Source organism: Sapajus apella, unplaced genomic scaffold (genome assembly GCF_009761245.1).
Source record: "Sapajus apella isolate SASKATOON/1434 unplaced genomic scaffold, GSC_monkey_1.0 scaffold170, whole genome shotgun sequence".
Taxonomy (NCBI): Eukaryota; Metazoa; Chordata; class Mammalia; order Primates; family Cebidae; genus Sapajus; species Sapajus apella.
Genome location: NW_022437110.1, coordinates 419,580 through 444,421, shown reverse-complemented (window position 1 = coordinate 444,421; position 24,842 = coordinate 419,580). Strand labels below are relative to the sequence as shown.

Genomic DNA, 24,842 nt, shown 5'->3' with positions numbered 1-24,842 from the left:
CGTGTGCACAGGTGCTGGGAATGTAGCATGGTGCAGATGCTGCAGGGAACAGGGTGGCAGCCCCTCGGAAAATGGGACACAGAGTTACCGTGCAGTCCAGCAATTCCGCTTCTCAGTGGAACCCGAGAGCATTGGAAGCAGGGCCTCCTGGGGAGCTCCGCACCCCGTGTTCACAGCAGCGTTACTCACAGTGGTTGAGTGATGGACGTGGCCTGTGTCCATCCTTGGACAAACAGGTAAGCACACTGTGGCCCCTCCACTGCATGGAGTATTAGCCCTCAAAAGGAGGGAAATGGACACAGGCTGCCACGTGGATGGACCTTGAGTACATTGTGCCAAGCGGAATCAGCCTGTCACAGGAGGACACATACCATATGATCCCTTTTGCACCAGGCCCCTAGAGCTGTTGTATTCATAGGGACAGAGATAGGATGGTACAGCGTGGTGGGCGCCGGGGCTGGGGAGGGGGCAGAGTTTCGGTTTTGCAAGGCGAAGACAGTCCTCTAGATGGTGGCGGTGAGGGCTGCACACAACATCCGTGCACTGAGTGTCTCTGTACCCTGAAAACGGCTATGCATGTTTGCCCAGTAAAAATGAGAACTAGACATTGTCAAGCTGTTCTCCAAAATAAGGCTGTAGCAGTTTACTTTCCTACCAGAAAAAAGACGGTTAAATCCCGAAGCCGTGGGGTGCACTGGGTGCTAACTTCCTGGGTAGGGGTGGCTGAGCCCTTGGTGGTACCTACCTGGGTTGGGTTGCGACCCAGGGAGGAGCTCAGGCCTTGCACCTTTGGCTTCCTGTTCAAAGTGGGAAGTGGCCTCCAAACCCCAGAACTCACCTGAGCCCTCTGAGATGGGAACTTCCTCACCTCCTCAGACCTGCCCCTGAGAGCCTGTCCCACCCCAGGCTAGGGCCTCTGTGCCTCTGAATAAAACTGGGGGCCTGGTGCAGAGTCACAGCTCAGGTTTCAGAAGTCACTGGTTTGGAGGGGTGCCCACCCTTGCTCCATTGGGACATAGGAATGCAGGTGCCTGCCTCAGCCACCACAGGTGCACCCCACGGGCAGCAGGGCCCCCTCCAGCCTCTGGTTTGCATCACACACAGGAGTGGATGGGTGGGTGGAGGGTTGTGGTCTCCCAGAGAGCATACTGCTGGGCTGTGCTATCTCTGGCCTCCTCACCCATGGATGGCCTGCCTCACCCCCATCTGAGGCTGGGGTGGCTGGAGGGTCTATTCTCGCACTGGGCCCTGGTGTGGTTTCCCGGAGGAGGACTTCCAGCCTCCCCTTCCCCCTGCTGTGGGCCGCGTGGAATCGGGCCTCTGCTCAGCCCTGGAAAGTGCTGGCTGCTCTCCTTCCAGCTGAAATGGAAATGCCTCTCTGGACATTCACATGGGGCACTTTCTGCTAAGTCAGGTTTCTCTGACCTTCTTGAAATGTCACTTGTTCTGCAACTCGCAAAAACTGGGGTGCAGCTGGGCGTGGTGACTTACACTTGTAATCTAAGCACTTTGGGAGGCTGAGGCAGGTGGATCACTAGGTCAGGAGTTCGAGACCAGCATGGCCAACATGGTGAAATCCCATCTCTATTAAAAATACAAAATTAGCCAGGCAGTGGTGGCACATGCCTGTAATCCCAGCTACTTGGGAGGCTGAGGTGGTAGAATTGCTTAAACCTGGGAGGCAAGGTTGCAGTAAGCCGAGATCATGGCATTGCATTCCAGCCTGGGCAACAAGAGCAAAACTCCGTCTCAAAAAAACAAACAAACAAAACTAGGTTGCTGAGATATGGTGCCTGCCTTCTCCCAGAAGTCCCTGCAGAGCTGGGCAGGGATGGGGCATTCTGAAGTGGTGTTTGTCCTTTACTGTCAAACACAAAGGGGGACCACTTGAGGTCAGGAGTTCAAGACCAGCCTGGCCAACATGGCAAAATCCCATCTCTACTGAAAATACAAAAATTAACTGGGTGTGGTGGTGTGCACCTGGTTAGTAGTCCCAGCTGCTTGGGAGTCTGCAGCAGGAGAAAGGCTTGAACCCCGGAGGCGAAGGTTGCAGTGAGCCAGGATCATGCCAATGCACTCCAGCCTGGGCGACAAGAGCAAAACAGACAAACAAAAAAAAACAAGGAGAAAAGATCAGCAGGGCCGGGTTGGTGGCTCAGCCTATAATCCTAGCACTTTGGGAGGCTGAAGGGAGAGGATCGCATGAGCACAGGGATTCGAGGCTGCAGTGAGCGGTGATCAGACCACTGTGCTCTAGCCTGGATGACAGAGCAAGATCTGTCTCTTTAAAAGAAAAGGAATGGAGATAATAAAGAACAAATCTTGAGTATTAACAAAAGCCAGAAGCTGACTGGAAAAGCTTAATAAAGTAGCAAACCTTTGGCAGAAGTGATGGAGAGGAAAGAGAAAGCCCACACATACATAACCGCTGTGGGTGAAATCCAGGGATGAAGTCGGGGTTTAAAACAGCAACACCCTACATGGCATCATCAGTACATAGGAAAACCAGGATGGATAATTTAGTAGAAAAAATATGAATTCCTTAGTGATAGACCTAGTAAAACAGAAAACCTGAAGAGACCGATGACATTAAATGAATAGGATTGGCAATCCCCCTGCTCCTCTTCCCCGAAGAGCACCACGAGCCTTCATTGTTGGATTTTACCAAACCTGCAGTAAATAAGCCTATTTCACGTGATGCGTTCCGGAGATTGAAAAGAGGTTAGGAACGAGGCTAAGCTGTCGGATTTACGTGGGCAGTAGCATCATGAGCACTCGCGAGGGAAGCAGAGAAAGCATGGGATCTCACTGATGCGGACGTGAAAACCGCATGTGGACAGAACCCCACGAGGCAGAAAGCAATAAAGGCATGTCATGAGGTAGGGGGTTTGTCTCAGGGATATGTGGGTGATTTCTTTTTTTTTTTTTTTTTTTTTTTTTCTGAGATGCAGTCTCGCTCTGTCGCCCAGGCTGGAATGCCATGGCACGACCTCGGCCCACCGCAACCTCTGTCTCCCGGGTTCAAGTGATTCTTCTGCCTCAACCTCCTGAGTAGCTGGGACTACAGGCGTCCGTCACCACACCTGGCTAATTTTTATATATTTAGTAGAGATGGGGTTTCACCATATTGGCCAGGCCGGTCTCAAACTCCTGGCCTCATGCTCCACCCAGCTCAGCCTACCAAAGTGCGGGGATGACAGACGTGAGCTACCTCGCCCAGCCATGAGTGATTTATTTGATATTAGAATGTCATTTTATTAGACTGAAAGAAAAATTTGGTTGGCTGGCTGCAGTGGCTCATGCCTGTAATCCCAGCACTTTGGGAGGCCGAGGCAGGTGGATCACCTGAGTTCAGGAGTTTGAGGCTAGCCCAGCCAACATGGTGAAACCTAGTCTTTACTAAAAATACAAAAATTAGACCGGTCACGGTGGCTCAGGCTTTTTGTAACCCCAGCACTTTGGGAGGCCGAGGCGGGCAGATCATGGGGTCAGGAGTTTGAAACCAGCCTGACCAACATGGTGAAACCCCCTCTCGACTAAATATACAAAAATTAGTCAGGCATGGTGGCGGGCACCTGTAATTCCAGCTACTCAGGAGGCTGAGGCAGGAGAATCGCTTCAACCTGGGAGGTGGAGTTTGCAGTGAGCTGAGATCGTGCCACTGTACTCCAGCCTGGGTGACAGAGTAAGACTCTGTCTCAAAAAAACAACAAAAAAATTAGCTGGCATGGTGGTGGTGTGTACCTGTAGTCCCAGCTACTTCGGAGGCTGAGGCAGGAGAGTAGCTTGAACCTCAGAGGCAGAGGTTGCAGTGAGCCAAGATTGTGCTACTGCACTCCAGCCTGGGCAACAGAGTGAGACTCCATCTCAAAAAATAATAAATAAATAAATAAATAAAATAGACTGAGAAAAAGCAAATTTGAAGAAACTTGACATATTTTTAAGAATACAGAAATAGGAAGGTCTTCATTGTGTTACAGGGTGCCTGTTCTGAATCCGCAGACCTGTAGCACCCAGCGTGGCAGCCTGTGTGTGGCCATCGATTAATTCATGTTGGTGGTTCCCCTGTGTGGCAGTGCTGGCAGCATTTCGAGTGCCGGCTACTGGCTGCACATTAGTGCAGCTGTGGGGCATTTTCATCTCTGCAGAAAGTCCTGCTGAACAGCATTGCTGAGACGTTGGTGTAGACGTGCTGAAGACACAGCATGCTTCTATTTTCCCCCCTTTGCCCAAGACATCATTCCTAATGGCAAAGTAGTAGAAGTATGACCTTCAAAGTCAAGAGCAAAGGCAACTGCTTCAGATCATTCTTGATGTGCTGGACAGTGCAACCAGGCTTGGAAAGTTTGAGTTGAAGGAAACCCAATTCCCATTTGCAGATGGCATTGTCATTCACACGGACAATATAAAAGTGTTTCCAACTTATTAGAACCAATACGAGTTCTAGAAAACTGACTGATACAAGATCAACACGTAGAATCAGTACTGTTAAAAGACCTGCAGTAATCAATTTGAAAAGAAAATACTGTTCATAAGGCAGCTAGTAGCTCTATAGAAAGAAATCAAAGATTTTTTTCCCTCTTTTTTTTTTTTTTTGAGACTGAGTTTCGCCCTGTTGCCCAGGCTACAGGGCAGTGGTGTGATCTCAGCTCACTGCAACCTCTGCCTCCTGGGTTCAAGCAGTGCTCGTGCCTCAGCCTCCCTGGGGTTACAGGTATCACCACCATGCCCTGCTAATTTCTTATTTTTAGTAGCGATGGGGTTTCACCATGTTGGCCAGGCTGGTCTTGAACTCTCGACTTCAGGTGATCCACCTGCCTCAGCCTTCCAAAGAGCTTGGATTACAGGCATGAGCCACTGCTCCTGGCTCCTTTTTTTTTTCTTTAAAAATTTTTTTTTCTTCAAGAACTTTTCCTTTGCAGTCAGAACACAGAGTATTAAAGACTTACACTAGAAACATCTAACTATATTCAAGAACATTAAAAACCCTTGAATTAAGACATGTAAAGACTCATTGTTTCCAGGTGCGGTGGCTCATGCCTGTAATCTCAGCACTTCCTGAGGCCACGGCGAGCGAATCACGAGGTCGGGAGTTTGAGACCATCCTGGCCAGCATGGTGAAACCCCATCTCTACTAAAAATACAAAAATTAGCCAGGTGTGGTGGCTCGCACCTGTAGTCCCAGCTACTCGGGAGGCTGAGGCAGGAGAATTGCTTGAACCCTGGAAGTGGAGGTTGTAGTGAGCCAAGATTATACCACTGCACTCCAGCCTGGGTGACAGAGTGAGACTATGTCTCAAAAAAAATGGTCACAAAGAAGTTTTCCATAAATGCAATTCAATTTCATGAAATTCTACAGAGGAGTTTTTAAATTGAACTTGGCAAGTTGATTCTAAGATTTATATGAAATAGGTAAGCAACTTTAAAGAAAAACAAAGTGCCTGTGTGTTGAGGGAACTGTGGTCTGTTCCTGCTGCTGTAACTCGGCAGCGTGAGCTCCAGACAGGTGTTTCTCACGGTTCTGGAGGCTGCGGAGCCTGAGATCAAGGGTGTCTGATGAGGGCTGGCCCTCTGGTCCATGGACAGCATCTTCTCGGCATCTGGAAGGAGCAGGAGAGCTCTCTGAGGCCTCTTTTACACGGGCACTCTTCCCACTCATCGTGACTCTGCCCTTGCGACCTCATCACTCCCAAAAGACCCCACCTTCTAAAACCAACACATTGGGGTTGAAATTTTAACATGGCTTTTCGGGGGTTGTGTGGGACACAGACAGTACTTAACGTGGAGTACTTTCTTTGTTTGTTTGTTTTTTGAGATCAATCCTGCCTCAGCCCACTGAGTGGCTGAGCCTACAGGCAGGTGCCACCACACCCAACTACTCTTTGTATTTTTTTTAGTTGGAGTCTCCCTCCGTCACCCAGGCTGGAGTGCAGTGGTATCATCTCAGTTCACTGCAACTTCTGCCTCCTGGGTTCAAGCAATTCTTGTGTCTCAGTCTCGCTGAGTAGTTGGGATTACCAGCATGCGCCACCAGCCTGGCTAATTTTTGTATTTTTAGTAGAGATGTGGTTTCACCATGTTGCCCAGGCTGGTCTCGAAGCTCCTGGGCTCGGGTGATCTGCCTGCCTTGGCCTCCCAAAGTGCTGGGATTACAGGTGTGAGCCACTGTGCCCAACTAAGAAGTGGTATTTTCTTTAGCAGGTACACATTTATTTAAATTAGCTATGCAAGTTAAAATAGTATGGAATTGACAGATGTATAAACATTGACTAATGGAATGTAATAGCAGAGACACATGATCACAGCATGCTTCCGAAACAGCCCTGTTCATCCGTGAGGACAGGATATGCCTGTAGGTAAATGGTTTGGTGACAATTGAACATTCATGTTGGAAATAAAAAGGAATCACTCATACTACACACAACTCCAAATGGATGAATAATCTCATTGTGAGAAAGAGGAAGGAGCACAATGGAGTGGGATGGGTTAAAGCAGTGGTCCCCAACCTTTTTGCCGCCAGGGACCAGTTTTGTGGAAGACAGGTTTTCCACAGACTGGGTGACGGGAATGGTTTCCAGATGAAACTGTCCCACGTCCGATCATCTGGTGTGGGATTCTCATAAGGAGCGTGCAGCCTAGATCCCTTGCGTGCACAGTTAAAAAAGGTCTCCCCTATGAGGCTTGAACACCGTGCTGATCTGATGGGAGGCGGAGCTCAGGCGAGAATGCTCTTTGCTCCCCGCTCACCTCTCACCTCTGCTGTGGGGCCAGTTCCTAACAGGCCAGGAGTCCTTCCCGGGGCTTGGGGATCCATGGTCTACAGCACAGCTGACTTTTCAGTACCAGAGCCAGGGATAGAGGGCTTACTGAGCTGGTGCTTCCTGCTACCCGTGACGTGGGACAGGTGTCTGTGGTCCCGGGCCGGCCAGGGGCATCCCCTGTTCTGGGCTTGGCTTCTGCGTCTGGGTCCATGGTGGCTGCCTGGGATCTGCCCTTGCAGCCAGGGTGAAGGGAGTGGGCAAGGCCAGCGGCCTAGGGTCAGCATGCTGCCTCTGCTCAGGGCCCCGTCTGGCTGGGCAGCTGTCACCCAGCTAGCACCGGGAGGCTTGCTACCAATAGGGGGCTGGAGAAGGGAGCTGGGAGACAGCTGGTGGTCTCAGCAGCCCTTCAGAGGGGAAGAAGCGGGGCTGACAGGGAGAGCACGTGGCGCGCCTCTGTGGTCTGGTCCCTTGATTTCTTTAAACAAATCCTAAGTGTGGAGAACATTTCTTCATTCTTGTTGGCAGGCCCGCGGGCTTTTGCGTATCACTGAACTTTTCCCGTATGCGTCTCACTTCTCTCTGTCAGAAAACAAAACAGAAGGCTGTTCTCCAGGACTCGGATTCCAGTTGGCTTTTTTATTCACCTCTTTCCAGCAGACACAAGGAAAGAGGAAAGAGATAATACTGCGGGCATTTGGCAGGTGAGGTTGGATGTGAACCTTGAGTTTCGCCTGTCACTGTGATTTTATTTTATATTGAGTTATTTTAAAATAGGCTTTGCTTCTCTTTGGTTGCTGCCGAATCTGTTACAGCTGCAAGGTGCCCGTCTGAACACGGCGGCAGGTTGGTGATGAGTCATCTCCTAGAAGTTTTCTGGTGTCTTTGTCATGATTTTCTCAGGTGCGCCTGGCCTAGGCAACCTTTAGGCCTTGCTGTCAAAACAACCTTGGATCATAAGCAAATAACTTCCTTTTTTATCTGCACAGTTTCTGAATGCAAATGATTCGTTTTATTCCTTATTTTGTTGATTTATGTTTTAGAGACAGTCTTGCCGTGCCGCCCAACCTGAAGCTTTTTATTCTTCCAGTGTTTGCACTGTGGCTGTAGGGTGTGCGGTGACAGCAGACAGGCCTGGGAGGGGCAAGCGTGTCCCCCTCGGGCAGGCTCTGTCTACCGCAGGGACGAGCCCCTCTCTAGGAATGGGGAGCCAGAGCCTGCTGTTCTGTGACAGGAATCTCGGGGGAGGGGGCACTGGGCTGTGCTGCATAGATGGTGAGCACTGGACTCACCCCCAGCCTCAAGTCAGACAGATGTAAGGAATGGGCTTCCAGAAACAAGAGTGTGAAAGCTTGAGTGATAAAGAGTGGGAGTCTTGCACACCCTGCCCCTCCCCCAAATGCCTATCGTGGATTTGTTTGTTTCTTTAAATTAGTTCATCCACAGCAGGATCCAAACTGCTGTGTGTGTGTGTGTGTGTGTGTGCGCGCTCAGGTGATCCTCCCACTCAGCCTCCCAAGTAGCTGGCATTGCAGTTGTGCCCCACCACGCCCAGCTAATTTTTGTATTTTTTGGTAGAGATGGGTTTTCGTGATGTTGGCCGGGCTGGTCTAAACTGGCTTCAAGCAATCCACCCACATTGGCCTCCCAAAGTACTGTGATTGCAGATGTGACTGTGCCCAGCCAGAGTAGAGCTTCTTGTTTGCAATTGGTTGATAGGTGTCTCGTCCCATCTTTCATAAAATAAAAACTTGGAATATCATCTGGTAGGCCAGGCGCAGTGGCCCACATCTGTAATCCTACCCCTTTGGGAGGCTGAGCTGGGCGGATCACTTGAAGTCAGATATTCAAAACCAGCCTGGCTGATATGGTGAAACCCCAAACCTAGTAAAAATACAAAAAAGTAGCCGGGCGTGGTGGCACATGCCTGTAGTCTAAGCTACTCGGAGGCTGAGGCAGGTGAATTGCTTGAACCCAGGAGGCGGAGGTTGCAGTGAGCTGAGATCACACCACTGCACTCCAGCCTGGGTGACAGAGTGAGACTGTCAAAAAAAAAAAAAAGTGTTGTATGGTAAAAGTTCACCCCTCGCACCTCTCTGCATATGCATCTCTGAGCTTTAATGTCCACCACAGAACCGCGTCCATCACACGACCAGGCACAGAACACTGGGCAGTCTGCAAAAAAAACAGTCCCCAGCGGCCACCCGGTCTCCAGTAGCCACCTGCCCTTCTGACCTGGCCTCGTCCCTCCAGCTCTGCCTTTTCCAGAGTGCCACAGAAATGGACAAAAATGGTGTGTGCCCTTGACACAGCTCTCACTCAGCATGATGCCTTTGCGATCCGTGCTGTTGCGTGTCAGGGATCCGTTCCTTGCTGTTGCTGAGTACATCCCATTGCACCATGTACCCAAGTGTCCTTGTCTTTGAGAGGCTGAGGTGGGCAGATCACCTGAGGTCCGGAGTTCAACACCAGGACAGCTGGGTTTCCAGTGGGTGGCAATTTTGAATAGAGCTGCTGTGAGTGTGCGTTACAGATCTTTGTATGGACACATGCTTTTATCTCCTTTGGACCAATTCCAAGGGGTAGGATTGCTGGGTGCTGTGTGTTTAACTTTGTAAGAAGCTGCCAAACTGCTTTCCAGTGACTCTGGTGTGTGGCGCTCTGCACGTTCAGAGTGAGTGGAAGTCCCAGCTGCTCTGCTCCTCTCCAGCACTTGGTGTTTGCTTTCTTCATCTTTCATACTTTTTAAGCCATTCTAATATGTATACTTGGTATCTCGTTTGGTTTTAATTTGCATTTCTCTAATAATTTTGAGCATCTTTTCATGTGCTTATATGCTATCAGTGTATCTTCTTTGGTGAAATGTCTGTTCAAATATTTTGCTCCCCCCCACCTTTTTTTTTTTTTTTTTGAGTTAGAGGCTCACTCTGTCACCCAGGCTGGAGTACAATGGCGCGTTCTCAGCGCACTGCAACCTCTACCTCCCTGGTTCAAGCAACTCCCCTGCCTCAGCCTCCCGAGTAGCTGGGATTACAGGCGCACACCACCATGCCCAGCTAATTTTCTCACTTTTTACTAGGTTGTTTTCATATTGTTGAGTTCTAAGAGTTCATGTATTTAAATGTTCTGAATAAAACCTTTGTCAAATACGTGATCTGTGGCTGGGTGTGGTGGCTCACGCCTGTAATCACAGCACTTTGGGAGGCCGAGGTGAGTGGATCACTTGAGGCCAGGAGTTTGAGACCAGCCTGACCAACATGTAGCTGGGACTACAGGTGCATGCCGCCATACTTGGCTACTTTTCATATTTTTCATGGAGACAGGGTCTCCCTGTGTACCCAGGCTGCTCTCAGACTCCTGGGCTAAAGTGATCCACCCACCTCAGTTACCCAAAGTGTTGGATTACAGGTGTGAGCCACCCTGCCCTGCCTCTACTTTTAATATATGCTTGAATTTGCCTGGAAGTTTTTTTTTTTTTTTAAGATTTTGTTTATTTATTGAGACAAAGTCTTACTCAGTTGCCAGGCTGGAGTGCAGTAGTACGATTTTGGCTCACTACAACCTCCGCCTCCCCGGTTCAAGTGATTCTCTTGCCTCAGCCTCTCAAGTAGCTGGAGCTACAGGCATGTACCACCATGCCCAGCTAATTTTGTATTTTTGGTAGAGACAGGGTTTCACCATATTGGCCAGGCTGGTCTTGAACTCCCAACCTCAAGTGATCCACCACCTCAGCCTCCCAAGTGCTATGAATATAGCCGTGAGCCACAGTGCCCAACCCAGAAAATTTTTAACTATTAATTCAATTTATTTAATAAGTATAGGACTATACCAGCTATCTATAATCATCATGATGAGTTTTAGTAGTTTGTGGCTTTCAAGGAAAATGAAAATTGGTACCTTTTGTTGAGTCAAATTTTTGTGCATGAAGTTGTTTATAGTATTTCTCAGTAGTCTGTGAGGTCTATAGTTCTTTCCTTCTTTTACTTCTGATAATGGCAACTTTTGTCTACTTTTTTCCTTGTTTGGGTAGAGGTTTTATGAATTTTACTGATCTTCCCAAAAGAACTAGCATTTGGTTTTATTTATTGTTTATCTCTTTTCAGTGTAGTTGTTCCTCTTTGTTGTTATAATTTCCTTCCTTTTGCTTACGTGGGTTTAATATGCTCTTCTAGTTTCTTAAGATGAAACCTTAGGGCCAGGCGCAGTGACCCAGAAATCCTAGCACTTTGAGAGGCCGAGGTGAGCAGATCACCTGAGGTCCGGAGTTTGAGACCAGCCTGGCCAACGTGGTGAAACCCCATCTCTACCAAAAATGTAAAGAAGTAGCCAGACACGGTGATGCGAACCTGTAATCCCAGCTGCTTGGGAGGCTGATCCTGGGAGGTGGAGGTTGCAGTGAGCTGAGATCTTGCTGCTGCACTACAGCCTGGGTGACAGAGCAAGACTCTGTCTCAAGGAAGATGGAATCTTAGGTTGTGTATTTGAATCTCTTTTGTTTTCTGACATAAGCACTCAGTGCTGTCCGTAATCATTCCAGCCCTGCTTAGCTGCACCTAGCAGATTTGACGTGCTGTGTCATCTCCATGACATCCAGCGTGTTCTCTGATTTCCTTAGAGAAGTCCTTCGATGCATAGGTTATTGAGGAACATGTTTTTTAGTTCTCCAAGCAGTTGTGGATTTTCCAGCCATCTTCTGTGATAGATTGCTCGTCTGACTCCATTTTGGTCAGAGAACGTACTATATGATGTCAGTTCTTTTGTGTTTGTGAAGGATTTGTGGTGTGACCCAGCATATGGTCTGTCTTGGTTCATGTCACCTCTCTCTCAGTCTCTCTCCTGCCTTGTTTCCTCTTGCATTTTGTTCTGTAAGAGAGAGCCTTTAGAATCGGTGCAGCCCCGGGGGAGCAGGTGGAGCCGGGGCCAGGGTCCCCGATGGAGGAGCACCCCTTCAGGCATGGCCTACGGCCTTCGGTGCTCCTGCCAAGTCCTAGCAGGCTCCAACTTGATGCCTGACTTGTTTCGTGATAAACTGAGGGTGAGAATGACTTTAAAGCTCCCTGGTAGCCTCAGAGTGCACCTTGTGCTACAGACACTGGCGGGCGACAGTGGACGGGCAGACTGCAGCTGGGAGAACGACTTGAGGGCCTCTAATGGAGACATCTGTATTAGACAGGCTTTTCATGCTCACTGTTTAAGCTCCATGCCTGTTTGCCTAAAAACCTGGACTTAAAAACATCGAACTTGGAACTCAGAAAAATAAAGCATCTGACCTGGGTAGGCCCGTCTTCCAGTTCTGGAAAGCAGACTCATTTCTGGGTTAGTCCGGTGCTGCTTCATGAGCTGCATCGATCCCATCTTGTTTGGAACAGGCCGCCCTGTGTATAACTTGGTCCCATGCACACTCACACAGCCCAGCTGGTGGCTTTGGCGGCTGTCAGGTGCTGCTCAAGCCTGCAGCTCTGTCTGCGGAGAGCACCCCAGGGCCCCGCCCACATGGTTCCTGCACCCCTGTCCACACAGCTCCCCACCGCACCCCATTACCTGTATGGCTCCCCCACCCCGTCCATGTGGCTCCCCCGCCCGCACGGCTCCCCCTCTGCCCGCCGTCCCCCGTTCTCCATGTACCTCCCACCCGCTACCCCGATGTCAAGTCAGGCACCTTCTACCCAGGGAACTCTCGCGTCTGTCCTTGGCTTCTCTGAGCTCAGTGGAGTGTAAACGATGTCACCATCATCACTGAAGCAGCCGGGATGGGCGTGGGGTCTCCATGGCCTCCATTTTACGCGTGGGCTGACAGGTGCTGAGGAAGCCCTGTGACGTCCTGGGGCCGCCCAGGCAGTCATCCCTGGGCTGTGTCCATCAGGTGCAGGGATGTGTGGGGAAGGGCCTAGGCACCTGTGGTGGCTGCATTCGTGGCCTGGCTGTGGCTGGTAGCTGTTCTGCTGTTTTACGTTCATACTTTGAGGGCCAAGCACCAGCCCAGGAGGTGGGTGCCGCAAGTCCAGACTTCCCCAAGGGAAAGTATCCCCAGCACAGGCACAGCCACTCAGAGCTCGCTGGTCTTGGAGCCTGAAGCTGGGCGGGGCAGGCAGTGCCATCCCCTTTCTGGATGGTGGTGCCTTCACCCTCTGCTGTCCTGAGCAAGAAGAAAAATGAGCCAAGCTTCAAAGAGAGCTGTGCCAGAGTTTCTGGAACGCTTGCTGGCGCAGCTGTTGCCCACACACCTTCAGGCATGGGCAGGCGGTGTGGGCATCTTCACGGGATGGAGTTGGGCCCTGGCGTGTGTACGGCCAGTCCCCCCAGAGAGATGCTCGTTCACTCGGGGCAGAGTGGAGGGGCCTGCAACCGCACCGCTCCTCAGGGACAGAGCCCTGGACACTGTGGGCATGTCATTCAGACCGTCCCTGGCGTCTCTAGGACTCCTGTGGCCTCAGGACAAAATGACAGAGGTGAAACAAGCAGAAAGAAGGTTGGGGGAAAGTATGTGCCAGCCACGGGCCGGGGGCCTGGGGTGGGCAGGATCGGGAGGCTGGGCTGGGTGGGGCCATGGGGAGGGAGGCCTGTGCTCTCGCAGCTGGGAGCTGGCTCAGGACTCTCAGATCTTCCGTTGTCTCCCCCTGCCGGCCTGTCACACAACCCACTCAGTTCCAGGGCAGGGAGGCTTGTCCTCAGGGCCTTCAGGAGATGGGGCCACTGACCTGGCAGCCACAGGATGCTGAGGGGCGGGCGCTCACCACAGGCAGGGACCACCGGGCTCCTGGGGTGACGCTGTGCAGAAACACACAGGCCACGTTGTGATGAGGGGCGGAGCCCCGAGGCTGAGCTGTGCCTTGCTTTGCAGGTTGTGCAGCCTGACTCTGAAGAAGCTGGTCGTCTTCAAGGAGCTGGAGAAGGAGCTGATCTCCGTGGTGATCGCCGTCAAGATACAGGTGAGGCCCCTGGTGCCCTGGCCGTGGCTGGGCGCCATCGGCTTTCCACATGCCTGGGAGACGGGTCAGCCAGTGCACCAGCGTGAGGCCTTGCGCCAAAACAGCAGGTAGCCCGTGCCATCTCCGGGAGCTGAGGGGTGGCGGGAATGATGGGACTGTGGTGCTCCTGGGAGCGGTCCTGTCCTGGCCTTCTGGGATGTGGAGGTCAGGTGCACAGGGCCTTCCCGGGGCAGAGGTGCTCTCGGGCCACCTCACTGATGGATGGGCCCTGAGCGCCTGGAGCCAGGGCTTCCCTGCTGCACTCAGTGCCCACTTCCTGCCGGCTTTCTATGGATGGAGGGCATTGGTGGGAGAGAAGAGCCGACGCTCCGGGGGGCAAGGACCCAGCCAGAACTCCCAGCCCCTGGTGCCAGGGCCTCTTTCTGACTCCAGTGGGGCCTGTGACCTCTCGAAGGCTTTGAACACATGGCCGTTCCAGAGGGGCTGTGCCGGCGTCTTCCACACACCTGGCCCAGGCCCCGCCCCCTCCATGCGGTAGAGCTGCCACGACCCTTGTGGCATTACCTTCTCCCAGTGGCCCAGCCAGGGGGTGTCCCCGCCAGCTGTCAGGGCGGTGAGGTTCCAGGTGTGTGGTCTGTGTGGGGCCAACTACAGCGGCCTGTCCCTGGCTGGCACCAGTCATGGGTAGTTCTCACCCGTGTCCTCGGCTTACAGGAGTGCCCTTCTGTGTGGCTGTCCAGCATGACAGGGTGGGTCTCAGTGGCTGTCGTGCTCCTGACCCCACCCCATCAGCCCCTTGAGGACGGGGCCCTGCTCATGGAGCCCACGTCCAAGGCCCTGCATAGGTCCCTGGAGCTGGCTGGATTCCTGACACCACTGTGGCTCTGACGCGGGGTCTCCAGGCCCCTCGGACCTGCGGAGCAGCCCCTGAGCCCCGGCCAGCATGGCTGAGGTCACTGGCCAGCAGCGGGTCTGGAGTGTGAGAAGTCCCGAGGCATGTCATCCTTCCCAGGCGGCTCCTGCTGTGTGAAACTTACTACGTCTTAAATAAACGTCTGGAGAAACCCTTTTCCTCACTGAAGATGCTCACGGGTTAGCAGCAGCCCGCATGTGTGGCGCATGCTGGTGGCCAGGTTCCCGGGTGGTGGGGCCTTCCAGGAGGGTGTGGCTGGTGGCGTGATGGAAGCGTCTTCCTACCCGGCTGCCTGTGCCCAGGGTGCCGAGGAGCTGCTGCAGTCTGGCTGGGGGTCATCCCTGGGGCACGAGGAGCTGTCTGTGGGCTGTTGCCACCAGGCTGTGAGGTTGTGTCTGGGCCTCATGGCTTGCAGTGGAGTGGCAGGGTGGTCAGCATTCTCACCGGGTCTTCAGAGCAATGCATGAAGGCAAGAGCCGACCTCTCACTGGCTTCTGAGTCTGGTGCTGTTGACCTCTAACCCCTGGCATGGGACCCCCACCTCACAGCGACCCTGTTCCTTGGCCCCCTTTCTCCCTCGGCCTGTCTCTGGTCCTGCCCCAGGCTGCGTCCTGACTGAGAGCTTGGCCCAGGGCCCTCAGAGCCCCACCTCTCCAGCCCCTCTGTATCCTGTGGGCTTGCTGCCTGTGCCCACCCTGCCCATCCCAGCTCAGCACCCATGTGGCCCTTGGCCTCCCTTGCTCACCCCCAGCTCCTCACCTCTTCTCTCTTGGGCTGTCCTCTCTGCCCAGGTCCCCTGTGGGGAAGCAGCCAGCCCGCTGCCACAGCCCCACCGGCCCCCGTAGCCCTACGTGCACTCAGCCTTCTCTGGCATGCACCTTTGCCTCCCCGGCTTGTGGCACACGCTGGTCTTTTTCTATCATAGCTGGGTCCCTGGAGGTCCTCTAGGGGGATGCTGAGAGGGGCTTGACGCAGAACACATTTGCAGGGAAACGTCTCTGAAGGGTTAAGGGGGGATGAGCAGGGAGAGCCCAGACCACAATGCAGGGGCACCCAGGGAGAGGAGAGGGGACAGGAGGGCTGGCCGAGGAGAGCACCCGAGGTCCCAGCTCAAGGGCGGGACCAGAGCCCACCACGGGTGCCTCCTGGAGCCCGAATGTGGCAAGCAGGCCACGCACACCTGTCCTGAGGCCCTGCTACTCCACCCAAACCTGGGCTGGCCCCCCCGCCCGCCTGCCAGCTGCCTGGCACCCTCATCCGTTGTGTCCTGCACGCTGACCGCTGGGAGCTCGTGCCTGCAGCCCCACAGTGTCTGCGGGCTCATCCTTGTTGGGATGGCCTCTTTTAAAACAGCACTATGATAAGCACGTTCCATCCATTAGGAATCTACTTGGATATAAAGTTTGTGGTTGGGGTCCTGTTGTCTTTCATGAAAATGACCCAATACCCATTTAGCACAGGTGTGTGCAGATGCCTCCTGCTGGCCTGAAGCTCACTGGGTATGACCTCAGCGTGTTTTCAGGTGGCCATGCGTTTCCTGCGTCTGCACCAAGGCCCCTCCTCCTTGCCTCTTTAAGTGTTGTCTCTGTATATTTTATTTTCTGAGAGGACCAGTCAGCCCTGCTCATTGTTCTTTTTAGAAAATGCTTTAGGCCAGTCGCAGTGGCTCCAGCCTGTGATCCCAGCACTTTGGGAGGCTAAGGAGGGTGGATTGCTTGAGCTGGAGACCAGCCTGGACATCATAACTAATCCCTGTCTGTGTATTTAACAAAATACATAGCACTTTGGGAGGCCGAGGCGGGTGGATCAACTGAGGTCAGGAGTTCATGACCGGCCTGACCAACATGGAGAACCCATCTCTACTAAAAATACAAATAAATTAGCTGGGCATGGTGGCGCATGCCTGTAATCCCAACTACTCGGGAGGCTGAGGCAGGAGAATCGCTTGAACCTGGGAGGCAGAGATTGCTGTGAGCCGAGATCACTCCACTGCACTCCAGTCCGGGCAACAAGAGCAAAACTCCATCTGAAAAAAAAAATACAAAAATTATTGTATTTTTTTGTGGTGGTACATGCCTGTATTCCCAGATACTAGGGAGGCTGAGGCTGGCGATTGCCGGAGCCTGGGAGGTCAAGGCTGCAGTGAGCTGAGATCGTGCTGCTGCCCTACAGCCTGGGTGACAGAGAGAGACCCTGTCTCAAAAAATAATAATAATAATGGTTTTAAGCCAAGCATGGAGGCACCTGCCTGTAGGCTGAGCTACTTGAGAGGCTGGGGCAGGAGGATTGCTTGAGCCCAGGAGCTCAAGTCCAGCCTGAGCAACACAGCAAGACCTGTCCCTCAAAGCCAAAACCAGAAGAGGCTTGGTGCCTCCCAGATTTGTTCTTCCAGACGCACCTGGGCAGCGCGGTCAGGTGCCGCTGCATCTGGACATGGAACCTGTTTTGTGATCGGTTAACCTCAGCAGGCACCACTCCTGGCTTCTCTCTCAGGTCCTGGGGCAGATTCCTGGAGGTGGAACCTGTGGGCTGAGGGGTCTCAATGTTTATAAGGTTCTTGGGATGAAGCCAGGGCACCTCTGAGGATTATCCCCGAAGTTTCCCTCTGAGATGAAGTCCTTTCAACTAGAACAGGTCTTGCTTAATCACAGGGCTCCAAACGGATCCTGCGGTCCCATGAGATTGTGCTGCCCCCCAGTGGACAAGTGGAGACAGACCTGGCCCTGACCTTCTCCCTGCAGGTGAGTTTTTCCCCAGTTTGGACCACGCCCTCTTCCGTGGCCCCCAGGGAGATGAGCACTCCCCATCACTGTTCCCTGGGGTGATGGGCACCCCTCATCCGTGGCTCCTTGGGTGATGGGTAACCCTATCACTGTCCCCTGGGGCAATGGGAACCTCTCATCAGTGTCCCCTAGGATGATGGGCACCCCTCATCACTGTCCCCTGGGGTGATGGGTACCCCCATCAGTGTCCCCTCGGGTGACAGGTATCCCCCATCACTGTTCCCTGGGGTGATGGACCTTTATCAGTGTCCCCTGGGGTGATGGGCACCCCTCAACACTGCACTCCAGCCTGGGCGACAGAGTAAGATTCCGTCTCAAAAAAAAAGAGAGAGAGAATGTAATAATGGGGGCAAAAAAACCACTTATCAAGTCAAGACTATTTTGCTCTTCTATTTAAAAAGACGGGAAAATATATGCAGCCTTGGTATTGTAAGTTCAGAGCCTGGAGTCTCTGGCTGCGCCTGCAGCTCACACGGCCTGTCCATGCAGTGCCGCCCACTCTGGGCACCTCCGAGGCCTGCCCTGGAGTGGAGCAGAGAGGCCTCACCTGGACTGTCCAGGTATTGGCTGGAGGGCCCACCCAGATGGCCGCACGCCCTACCTTTGTTTTTTTTCTGATTCATTGTGATGAGGTTGGTGTTGTGTAGATTTTGCAGGGTATTTTCTCTGGCTTCATACACTTGGTTTAAGATGAATAGCTCTGCATGTCCGCTCATTCCGAGCTCATTAGAAGCCTTCTTCTCAGTGTAAGTGTGTGAGCCGGGCTGGGGCTCCATGAGGTCTGTGGCGACCTGTTGGGCGTGGCTCTGGTTCTGAGACTCCCAGCTGGTTACATAGGAACTGGGGTGTCCTGGCGGACGTCACCAGAACAGTTTCTGGATTTTGGAGTGAGTTTTTCTGTCTTGAGGAGTCAGGTTTATGGAAGGATAGTACACAGTGCTTTGGGTGGGTTTTTTTGGTTTTTTTTTTTTTTTTGAGACGGAGTCTCACTTTGTTGCCCAGGCTGGAGTGCAGTGGTGCAATCTTGGCTCATTGCAACCTCCACCTCTCGGATTCAAGCAATTCTCCTGCCTCAGCTTCCCGAGCAGCTGGGATTACGGGTACCTGCCACCATGCCCAGCTAATTTTTGCAGAAATAGAGTTTCGCCATGTTGGCCAGGCTGGTCTTGAACTCCTGACCTAAGGTGATCTACCGGCCTCAGCCTCCCAAATACAGGAGTGAGCCACCCCGTGCCCAGCAGCCAGGGCTCCTTTTTTTTTTTTTTGGTGAGACAGAGTCTTGCTCTGTTACTTAGGCTGGAGTGCAGTGGCACAATATTGGCAATTTTGGCTCACTGCAACCTCCGCCCCCTGGGTTCAAGAGATTCTTCTGCCTCAGCCTCCCGAGTAGCTGGGACTACAGGCGCTCGCCACCATGCCCAGCTAATTTTTGTATTTTTAATAGAGAGGGGGTTTCACCATATTGGCCAGGCTGGTCTTGATCTCCTAACCTCGTGGTCCACCTTCCTAGGCCTCCCAAAGTGCTAGGATTACAGATGTGAGCCACCACGCCCGGACCCAGGGCTCCTTTTTTAAGTGGGTGGTTCAGTGGGTTTTCGCAGGTGTGCACGGGCATGTCAGCGCCACCACAGTTAAGGTGGTGAACAGTGCATCTTCCCGCAAGTATTTAAACTGATTTTTACTTGTGAACTCTAAGAGAGACTTGTGAACATTGCGCCATGCCCACTGCTGGAGCCCTGCTGGACCAGGGCCCTGTGGTGAGACGTGCAGGAGAGGTGGGTACACTGAGGCCTCGGAGGGGGAGCCCTGCCTGCCCTGTGTGCCCCATACCCCTCTCCGGAGAGTGTCCTATCGGAGGGGGAGCCCTGCCTGCCCTGTGTGCCCCATACCCCTCTCCGGAGAGTGTCCTATCGGAGGGGGAGCCCTGCCTGCCCTGTGTGCCCCTGTGCCCCTTGAGGGAGAGCATCCTATTGGAGGGGGAGCCCTGCCCGCCCTGTGTGCCCCGTGCTCCCCAAGGCAGACCGTCCTAAGGTCATGCCTCGCTGATCTCCTCAGGCGGATGAGCTGCCACCACTGCGCTGTTCCTGAGCGTCCACAGGTGTACCCGGCCATCCCAGACATCCAGGCACATAGTCCTCGTCTGCCTACTGAGGCTGTTTGCTTGGAGCGGGGCTCTTGGGGCCTGAGCCCTAGTGACTGGCTCACTCTTGGTTGTATTGGGTAGAGGAAGGGCCCTGGGGACCGGTGGGCCCTGGAATGACCTCAGGGGCTGTCTGTGGGTGCCCTCCTGACTGCGGGCAGCAGGTTGACCTGGCTGCAGGGTGGCTGGGCCGTCAGAGGGCATGGTGCTGCCTGGGCCAGGTGCACCCTCAGCCACAGCTCGCACTTGTGCCTACAGTATCCTCACTTCTTGAAGAGAGAAGGCAACAAGCTTCAGATCATGCTGCAGCGCAGAAAGCGCTACAAGAACAGAACCATCCTGGGCTACAAGACGCTGGCTGCGGGCTCCATCAGCATGGCTGAGGTGAGTGCTCTGGCCGGTGTGGCCTGCGTTGGGCGCCACAGCATCCGCACGGTGGGGGTTTCTCTCCCGGGTCCAAATGTCTGGGATCTGATGAGAATGATTGTAGGGTCCAGCCCTGCAGGGTCCCGTGAGCCCCTCTCTACTGGTGCAGAGACAAGAAACTGTGAAAATAAAACTGTGGACACATGATACCAAGATAGAGAAAGAGAAGTCTGGCCCCAGGGGTCCACCGCCAAGCAGTACACGCAGAGGCCAGCAGTGGCCTGAGCACCTGGACACCCTGACTTTTACTGAGTGCAACGCAGGGGGCAGGGCAGGTAGGGCAAGGCATTGGGGGTCAGTGACAGCATCAAGTAAATCACGTGTCAGGCCGGGCGCGGTGGCTCAAGCCTGTAATCCCAGCACTGTGGGAGGCCGAGGCGGGTGGATCACGAGGTCAAGAGATCGAGACCATCCTGGTCAACATGGTGAAACCCCGTCTCTACTAAAAGTACGAAAAAAAAAATTAGCTGGGCATGGTGGTGCATGCCTGTAATCCCAGTGACTCAGGAGGCTGAGGCAGGAGAATTGCCTGAACCCGGGAGGCGGAGGCTGCGGTGAGCCGAGATCGCGCCATTGCACTCCAGCCTGGGTGACAAGAGGGAAACTGCGTCTCAAAAAAAAAAAAAAAAAAAAAAAAAAAAAGTAAATCACGTGTCTTAGAGAAAGAGGCCCAGGACTTTCAAGTCGTCAAGGTGAGGAGAAAACCTAATGCGTCAGCCCTTTTTCCTTACTTGTCAAGAAAGAACAAATACATTGAGATGCGTGTTACTCTTACTGATTCTATCTTCTGAGAAAAAGAGGAAACAGGTAAGAAGCAGAACATGAGGGTGGACATGGAATGTGACCGCTGAAGCACAGCACCACATAGAGACAGTTAAGCCCCCAGATGTCTGCCGGCCTCCCTGACAGCCACCAGGCCCACCACAAGAGCTGGGGGAGTGGAGTTTTCTCCTAAGTCCTCCGAGGAAGGAGACATCTTGGACATCTCCTTCCCTAGCTGGCTAATCAGCGGGCACTTTCCCAATGCTGGCGCTGCCTCACAGCCTTGGCGCCCTCCAGCAGCACTTACGCAGGCTTGACAGAGGGCTGAGAGCATCTTGCCTTAGGGTCACTTCTTTCACAGTGGCACCTTGGTTCACACTTCGCAACCCGAGACTCGTTAGCAGAATTAAAAGGTTATACTGCATATATATATCTAGGTATCTCTATCTGTGATTGCTTATGAATAATTATGTGATTATCTAACTCTTTTCTATTTCATTATTTATGTGGGAGCAGGCTGAGGCTTCAGACCCTCGCCTGGCGCTTGCGGGGTCTCACCCACGCACAGTGAGGGGCTTGGCGGCTGGGCTCCGTCGTGGTGCTTCCTCTCTGACCCTCCCTCCCGCCCAGCATGGCTCCCTGTGTGCCCGCAGCACCGCAAGCTCCCCTCTCACCAGCCTGCCCTGTCCTTCAGTGGAGGCTGGGTTTTGTCGGGCTACTCTGGAGCCCTTCCCAGGAAGTGTCGCTGCCATCCCCGCACCGCTGGTGCCTCCATGACGGGTCCGTGTCCTGCTCAGCACGTGCTCTGGCCTGGGACTGGCTGAGCAGGAGCAGGACAGGCCTGAGCTCTGAGCAGGGGCTGCTGCAGATACCCGAGCAGGGTGGGAGCAGCACCCAGAGGTCAGAAGGGGTGGCTTGAGGGTGAAGTTCCCTGGAGGAGAAAGAAGGGGAAGCACCTCAAAAGGAAAAGAAACAGTCAAGCAGCAGCCCCCCTGTCCCAGAGGACCCAGCGCTCCAGGGAGGCTGTGTGGGCGTGGGGGCACAGGAGAAGACACCCCAGGCGGAGGCCTCGGACTTTCTCACGAACGCTTTGGGGCTGCAAGATTGGCTCTGGGAGAAGGGGCAGTCCAGGGCCCTGACCGTTTGTCTCTCGCTTTGGAAATTTCCCTGGTGTGGGGCTGCGCTTGGGTAGGGGTTGCAGACGTGAGTGGTGCTTGGGGCATGTGAGGCCGTGTCACTGCCTGCCTGGGGCCGGGGAAGGTCAGCCAGGGCAACCCCTCATGGGGAGCCAGAGCTGCCAGAGCCCCCCAGCCCCTCTTCATCCTGCTGAGTCCCCCTGTTCCTGGGGTGCAGGGCCAGGACATTGGGGGTGCCCACCTGTAGCGGGTTCCCCCACAACCCTCTAGAGCCTTCTGGCCTCCTGTCTGCCAGGTCCAGTCCTAGGTCCCCCGGATCCTCATACACCCCCACCTACCCACCCAGGACAAGTGCCAGGCACCGCTCTGGGCTCAGCCCCTCCCTGCTGCCCAGGGAGATGGGAGCGTGGAGGGTACAGAAAGCAGCAGTGGGGTCCCGAGACCTCGCCTCTCCGTGCCTCCACAGCGCCTCACAAGCCTTGCAGTTTTCCAGATTTCTTCGCATACCACGGGCAGCACGGGTGGACCTCCAGGCCACACTTCCCAGGGCCCGAGGACTCCTCTGGTGGCCTAGAGCTGCCTGTTGTCCCAGCCTCCCTCCTGCAGGCTGAGGACAGGTGAACAGGTGGCTCAGTGATGCTGTGAGAGCCTCCTGGGAGCCGCCACAGGCTTCCTGTGGAGCAGAGGGGTCCAGGCACTGTCAGGGGCATGGGCTCATTTCCCATCAGCCGTGCAGGCGATGTCCTGCTGATCCCGCCAGTCCCTGTGAGCTCCCGCCCCCGCCGCTCTGCCCACACCTCTCCACCCGGTTCCTGGGCTGCCAGCCCTGCCTGCACCTCAGCACGCAGCTGCTCCTCTCACCCGTCAGCACTGGTGCTCCTGTGTTTGGCATCCTTGCCCTGGACACTGGCCTCTGTTCCCAGGCCCCTCCCTCGCCTGTCCCCCCAGCCGTGGGTGCTCCCCTGCTGATCCCGGGGAGAAGCTGGAGCGACCTTCTCTCAGGGTACAGAAGCCACCTTGCCTGCTGCCTGAAAACCCAGCATCTGTTCTTTGCTCTTGGAAGAAAGGCCCCGCCCCTTGACTTAGTCCCACCCCCACCCCAAGGCTCCCTCCCCCTGCACCCATGGCTTCCAAAGCCGAGATCATCTGCCTGCCCCTTGCTCTTCCCTCCACTGGCTCCTCTGGGCCCTCAGGGCATCCCTCCACCTTCCACAGGCACCTGGTCCCAGAATCTCGCTGGGCCCTTGCCTGTGTCTCCGAGCACCAGGCTGTTCACGTGCTCACTGTGTCCTGCCACCTTTGGGGTCCCCACCTGTGGGTACTGCAGTGTGCCGAGAGTGAGCACGGGCGATCGCAGGGGCAGGACACAGTGAGGGCACAGACGGACAGGCGGAGGGGCAGGGGCTCTCGCTGGGTGGCTCAGGCAGCTGTGCTGTGGGGACTCGCTGGCTCCAAGGCTGCACACCTGAGGCGGGGGTGCGGGCACGGATGTCACCATGGGGACTATTGTGAGAGTGGGGCGTCAGGCAGCTGTGCCGTTCATTGGAGAGGAGTGCTCAGCTGGAGAGAAGGGTCCTGGAGGGCACAGTGCAGGGTGGTGTGGGCCGCTGGGTGGAGCTGGAGGCCACGGCTGGGAGTGTGGTGAGAGAGGATTGGGGGGTACCTGCCCAGGATCTTCGGGCTGCGGGGCGAGTAGGAGGCGATGGCTGTGGGGACACGGGGGTTACCTCCCTTCGAATGAGTGCACACGCAGGGGGTGGAAGGGGCTAGGAGCAGACTGGGCCTCTGCCACACCCTAGCTCTGCCCCCACTGGGTGCTTGTTCCCAGTGAGCTGAGACCCAGAGCCCAGCCTCTCCAGCCCTTACTCCAGGGTGGCCCAGAGTAGGGGCTGGACCCTATGGGTGCCATGAGCTGGATGCCAGTGTGGGGCGGCTTGGATCTGCAGGTTGACCAGCAGTTCTGGCTGAGAGTATCAGGAGTGACCGGCCACATCCTCAGGGCCTGCTTGGTGGAGGGCTGAGGGCCCCACAGGGTCGTGGGGTGTCCCTTATGCTGTGCTGAGGCACAGGATCTGAGAAATAAAGAGACAGGACACAGAAGTACAAGGAAAACGAAGCTGGGCTCGGGGCCACGCCACCTATAAGCGGAGTCAGGTGAGGCCCCGAATGTTCAGAAGCATGAGTATTTATTGTGTACAGGTTAGGGGGCAGGGCAGTGAGTGAAATCATCTTTAAGGACAGTGATAGGGTCGTGAGCAATAAAACAAGGGGTCCACCCCCATTAGGTCACCTAGGCCAGGAGGTGGACGGTGCGCAGCAAGGGGCGTTTTCCCATGAAGGCAAGGGCCATGTGCAGTAAGGGGTCCACCCCCATTAGGTCACGGAGGCATGGAGGTGGGCCGTGCGCAGTGAAGAGGGTGCAGTGTGCAATACTTCTGTCTATGGGCAAACAACTTCTAAGAAGATTTATAGGATGATGCTTTAAGTCACGTAGCAGTGACAGAGCTGTCAGGGTTACCGCCACCTGCTGGCAGCTTCTAGTGATTTCTATAGGAAGATGCCTTTCGAGCAGCACAGTAACAAGAGCTTATAAAGTTCAGTCACCAAGGCGAGATTATACCGGAGGGGTTTTAAGCCCTTGGAGGCTCTTGGGATTGCAGGTCTGAGGGCAGCCTTCCACAAGAACTGGAGCAAGGTCCTACAACTCCTTTATCAGGAGGAGTGGCTCTTGCCCCAAGCCTGCCATACAGTGGGTATCTTTACGATACTGAAGGCTGCCACCTGGGCCATGGATTCTTGTCCTGGTGTCACCGTTTTTCCCTTAAATCATGCTCTGCACTGTGTCTGCTCCAGACAGTCCTCCGACTATAAGCTGCTTGTTCCTTAATTCATGTTCTGTACTGTGTCCACTCTAGGCATTCCTCCGATTATAAACCAAGATAGTTTTACACACACACACACACACACACACACACACACACACACACACACACAC

General features: G+C 54.2%; 1 protein-coding gene and 1 long non-coding RNA gene across 7 annotated transcripts in view; both read left to right on the top strand.

The window, feature by feature from the left end:
- PACS2 (phosphofurin acidic cluster sorting protein 2) overlaps window positions 1–24,842 on the top strand; it is an 81,572-nt gene that overhangs the window by 24,046 nt on the left and 32,684 nt on the right. For all 6 annotated transcript variants that reach the window (XM_032267612.1, XM_032267609.1, XM_032267611.1 and 3 more), the window contains exons 2-4: window positions 13,600–13,687; window positions 17,252–17,341; window positions 19,782–19,907. In XM_032267612.1, coding sequence (XP_032123503.1) covers window positions 13,600–13,687; window positions 17,252–17,341; window positions 19,782–19,907 — 304 coding nt within the window. The remainder of the gene's footprint in view (window positions 1–13,599; window positions 13,688–17,251; window positions 17,342–19,781; window positions 19,908–24,842) is intronic.
- On the top strand, window positions 19,914–21,194 carry LOC116542617. Its single transcript, XR_004265290.1, has 2 exons — window positions 19,914–20,269; window positions 20,593–21,194. It is a non-coding gene; the product is annotated as an uncharacterized LOC116542617 (long non-coding RNA).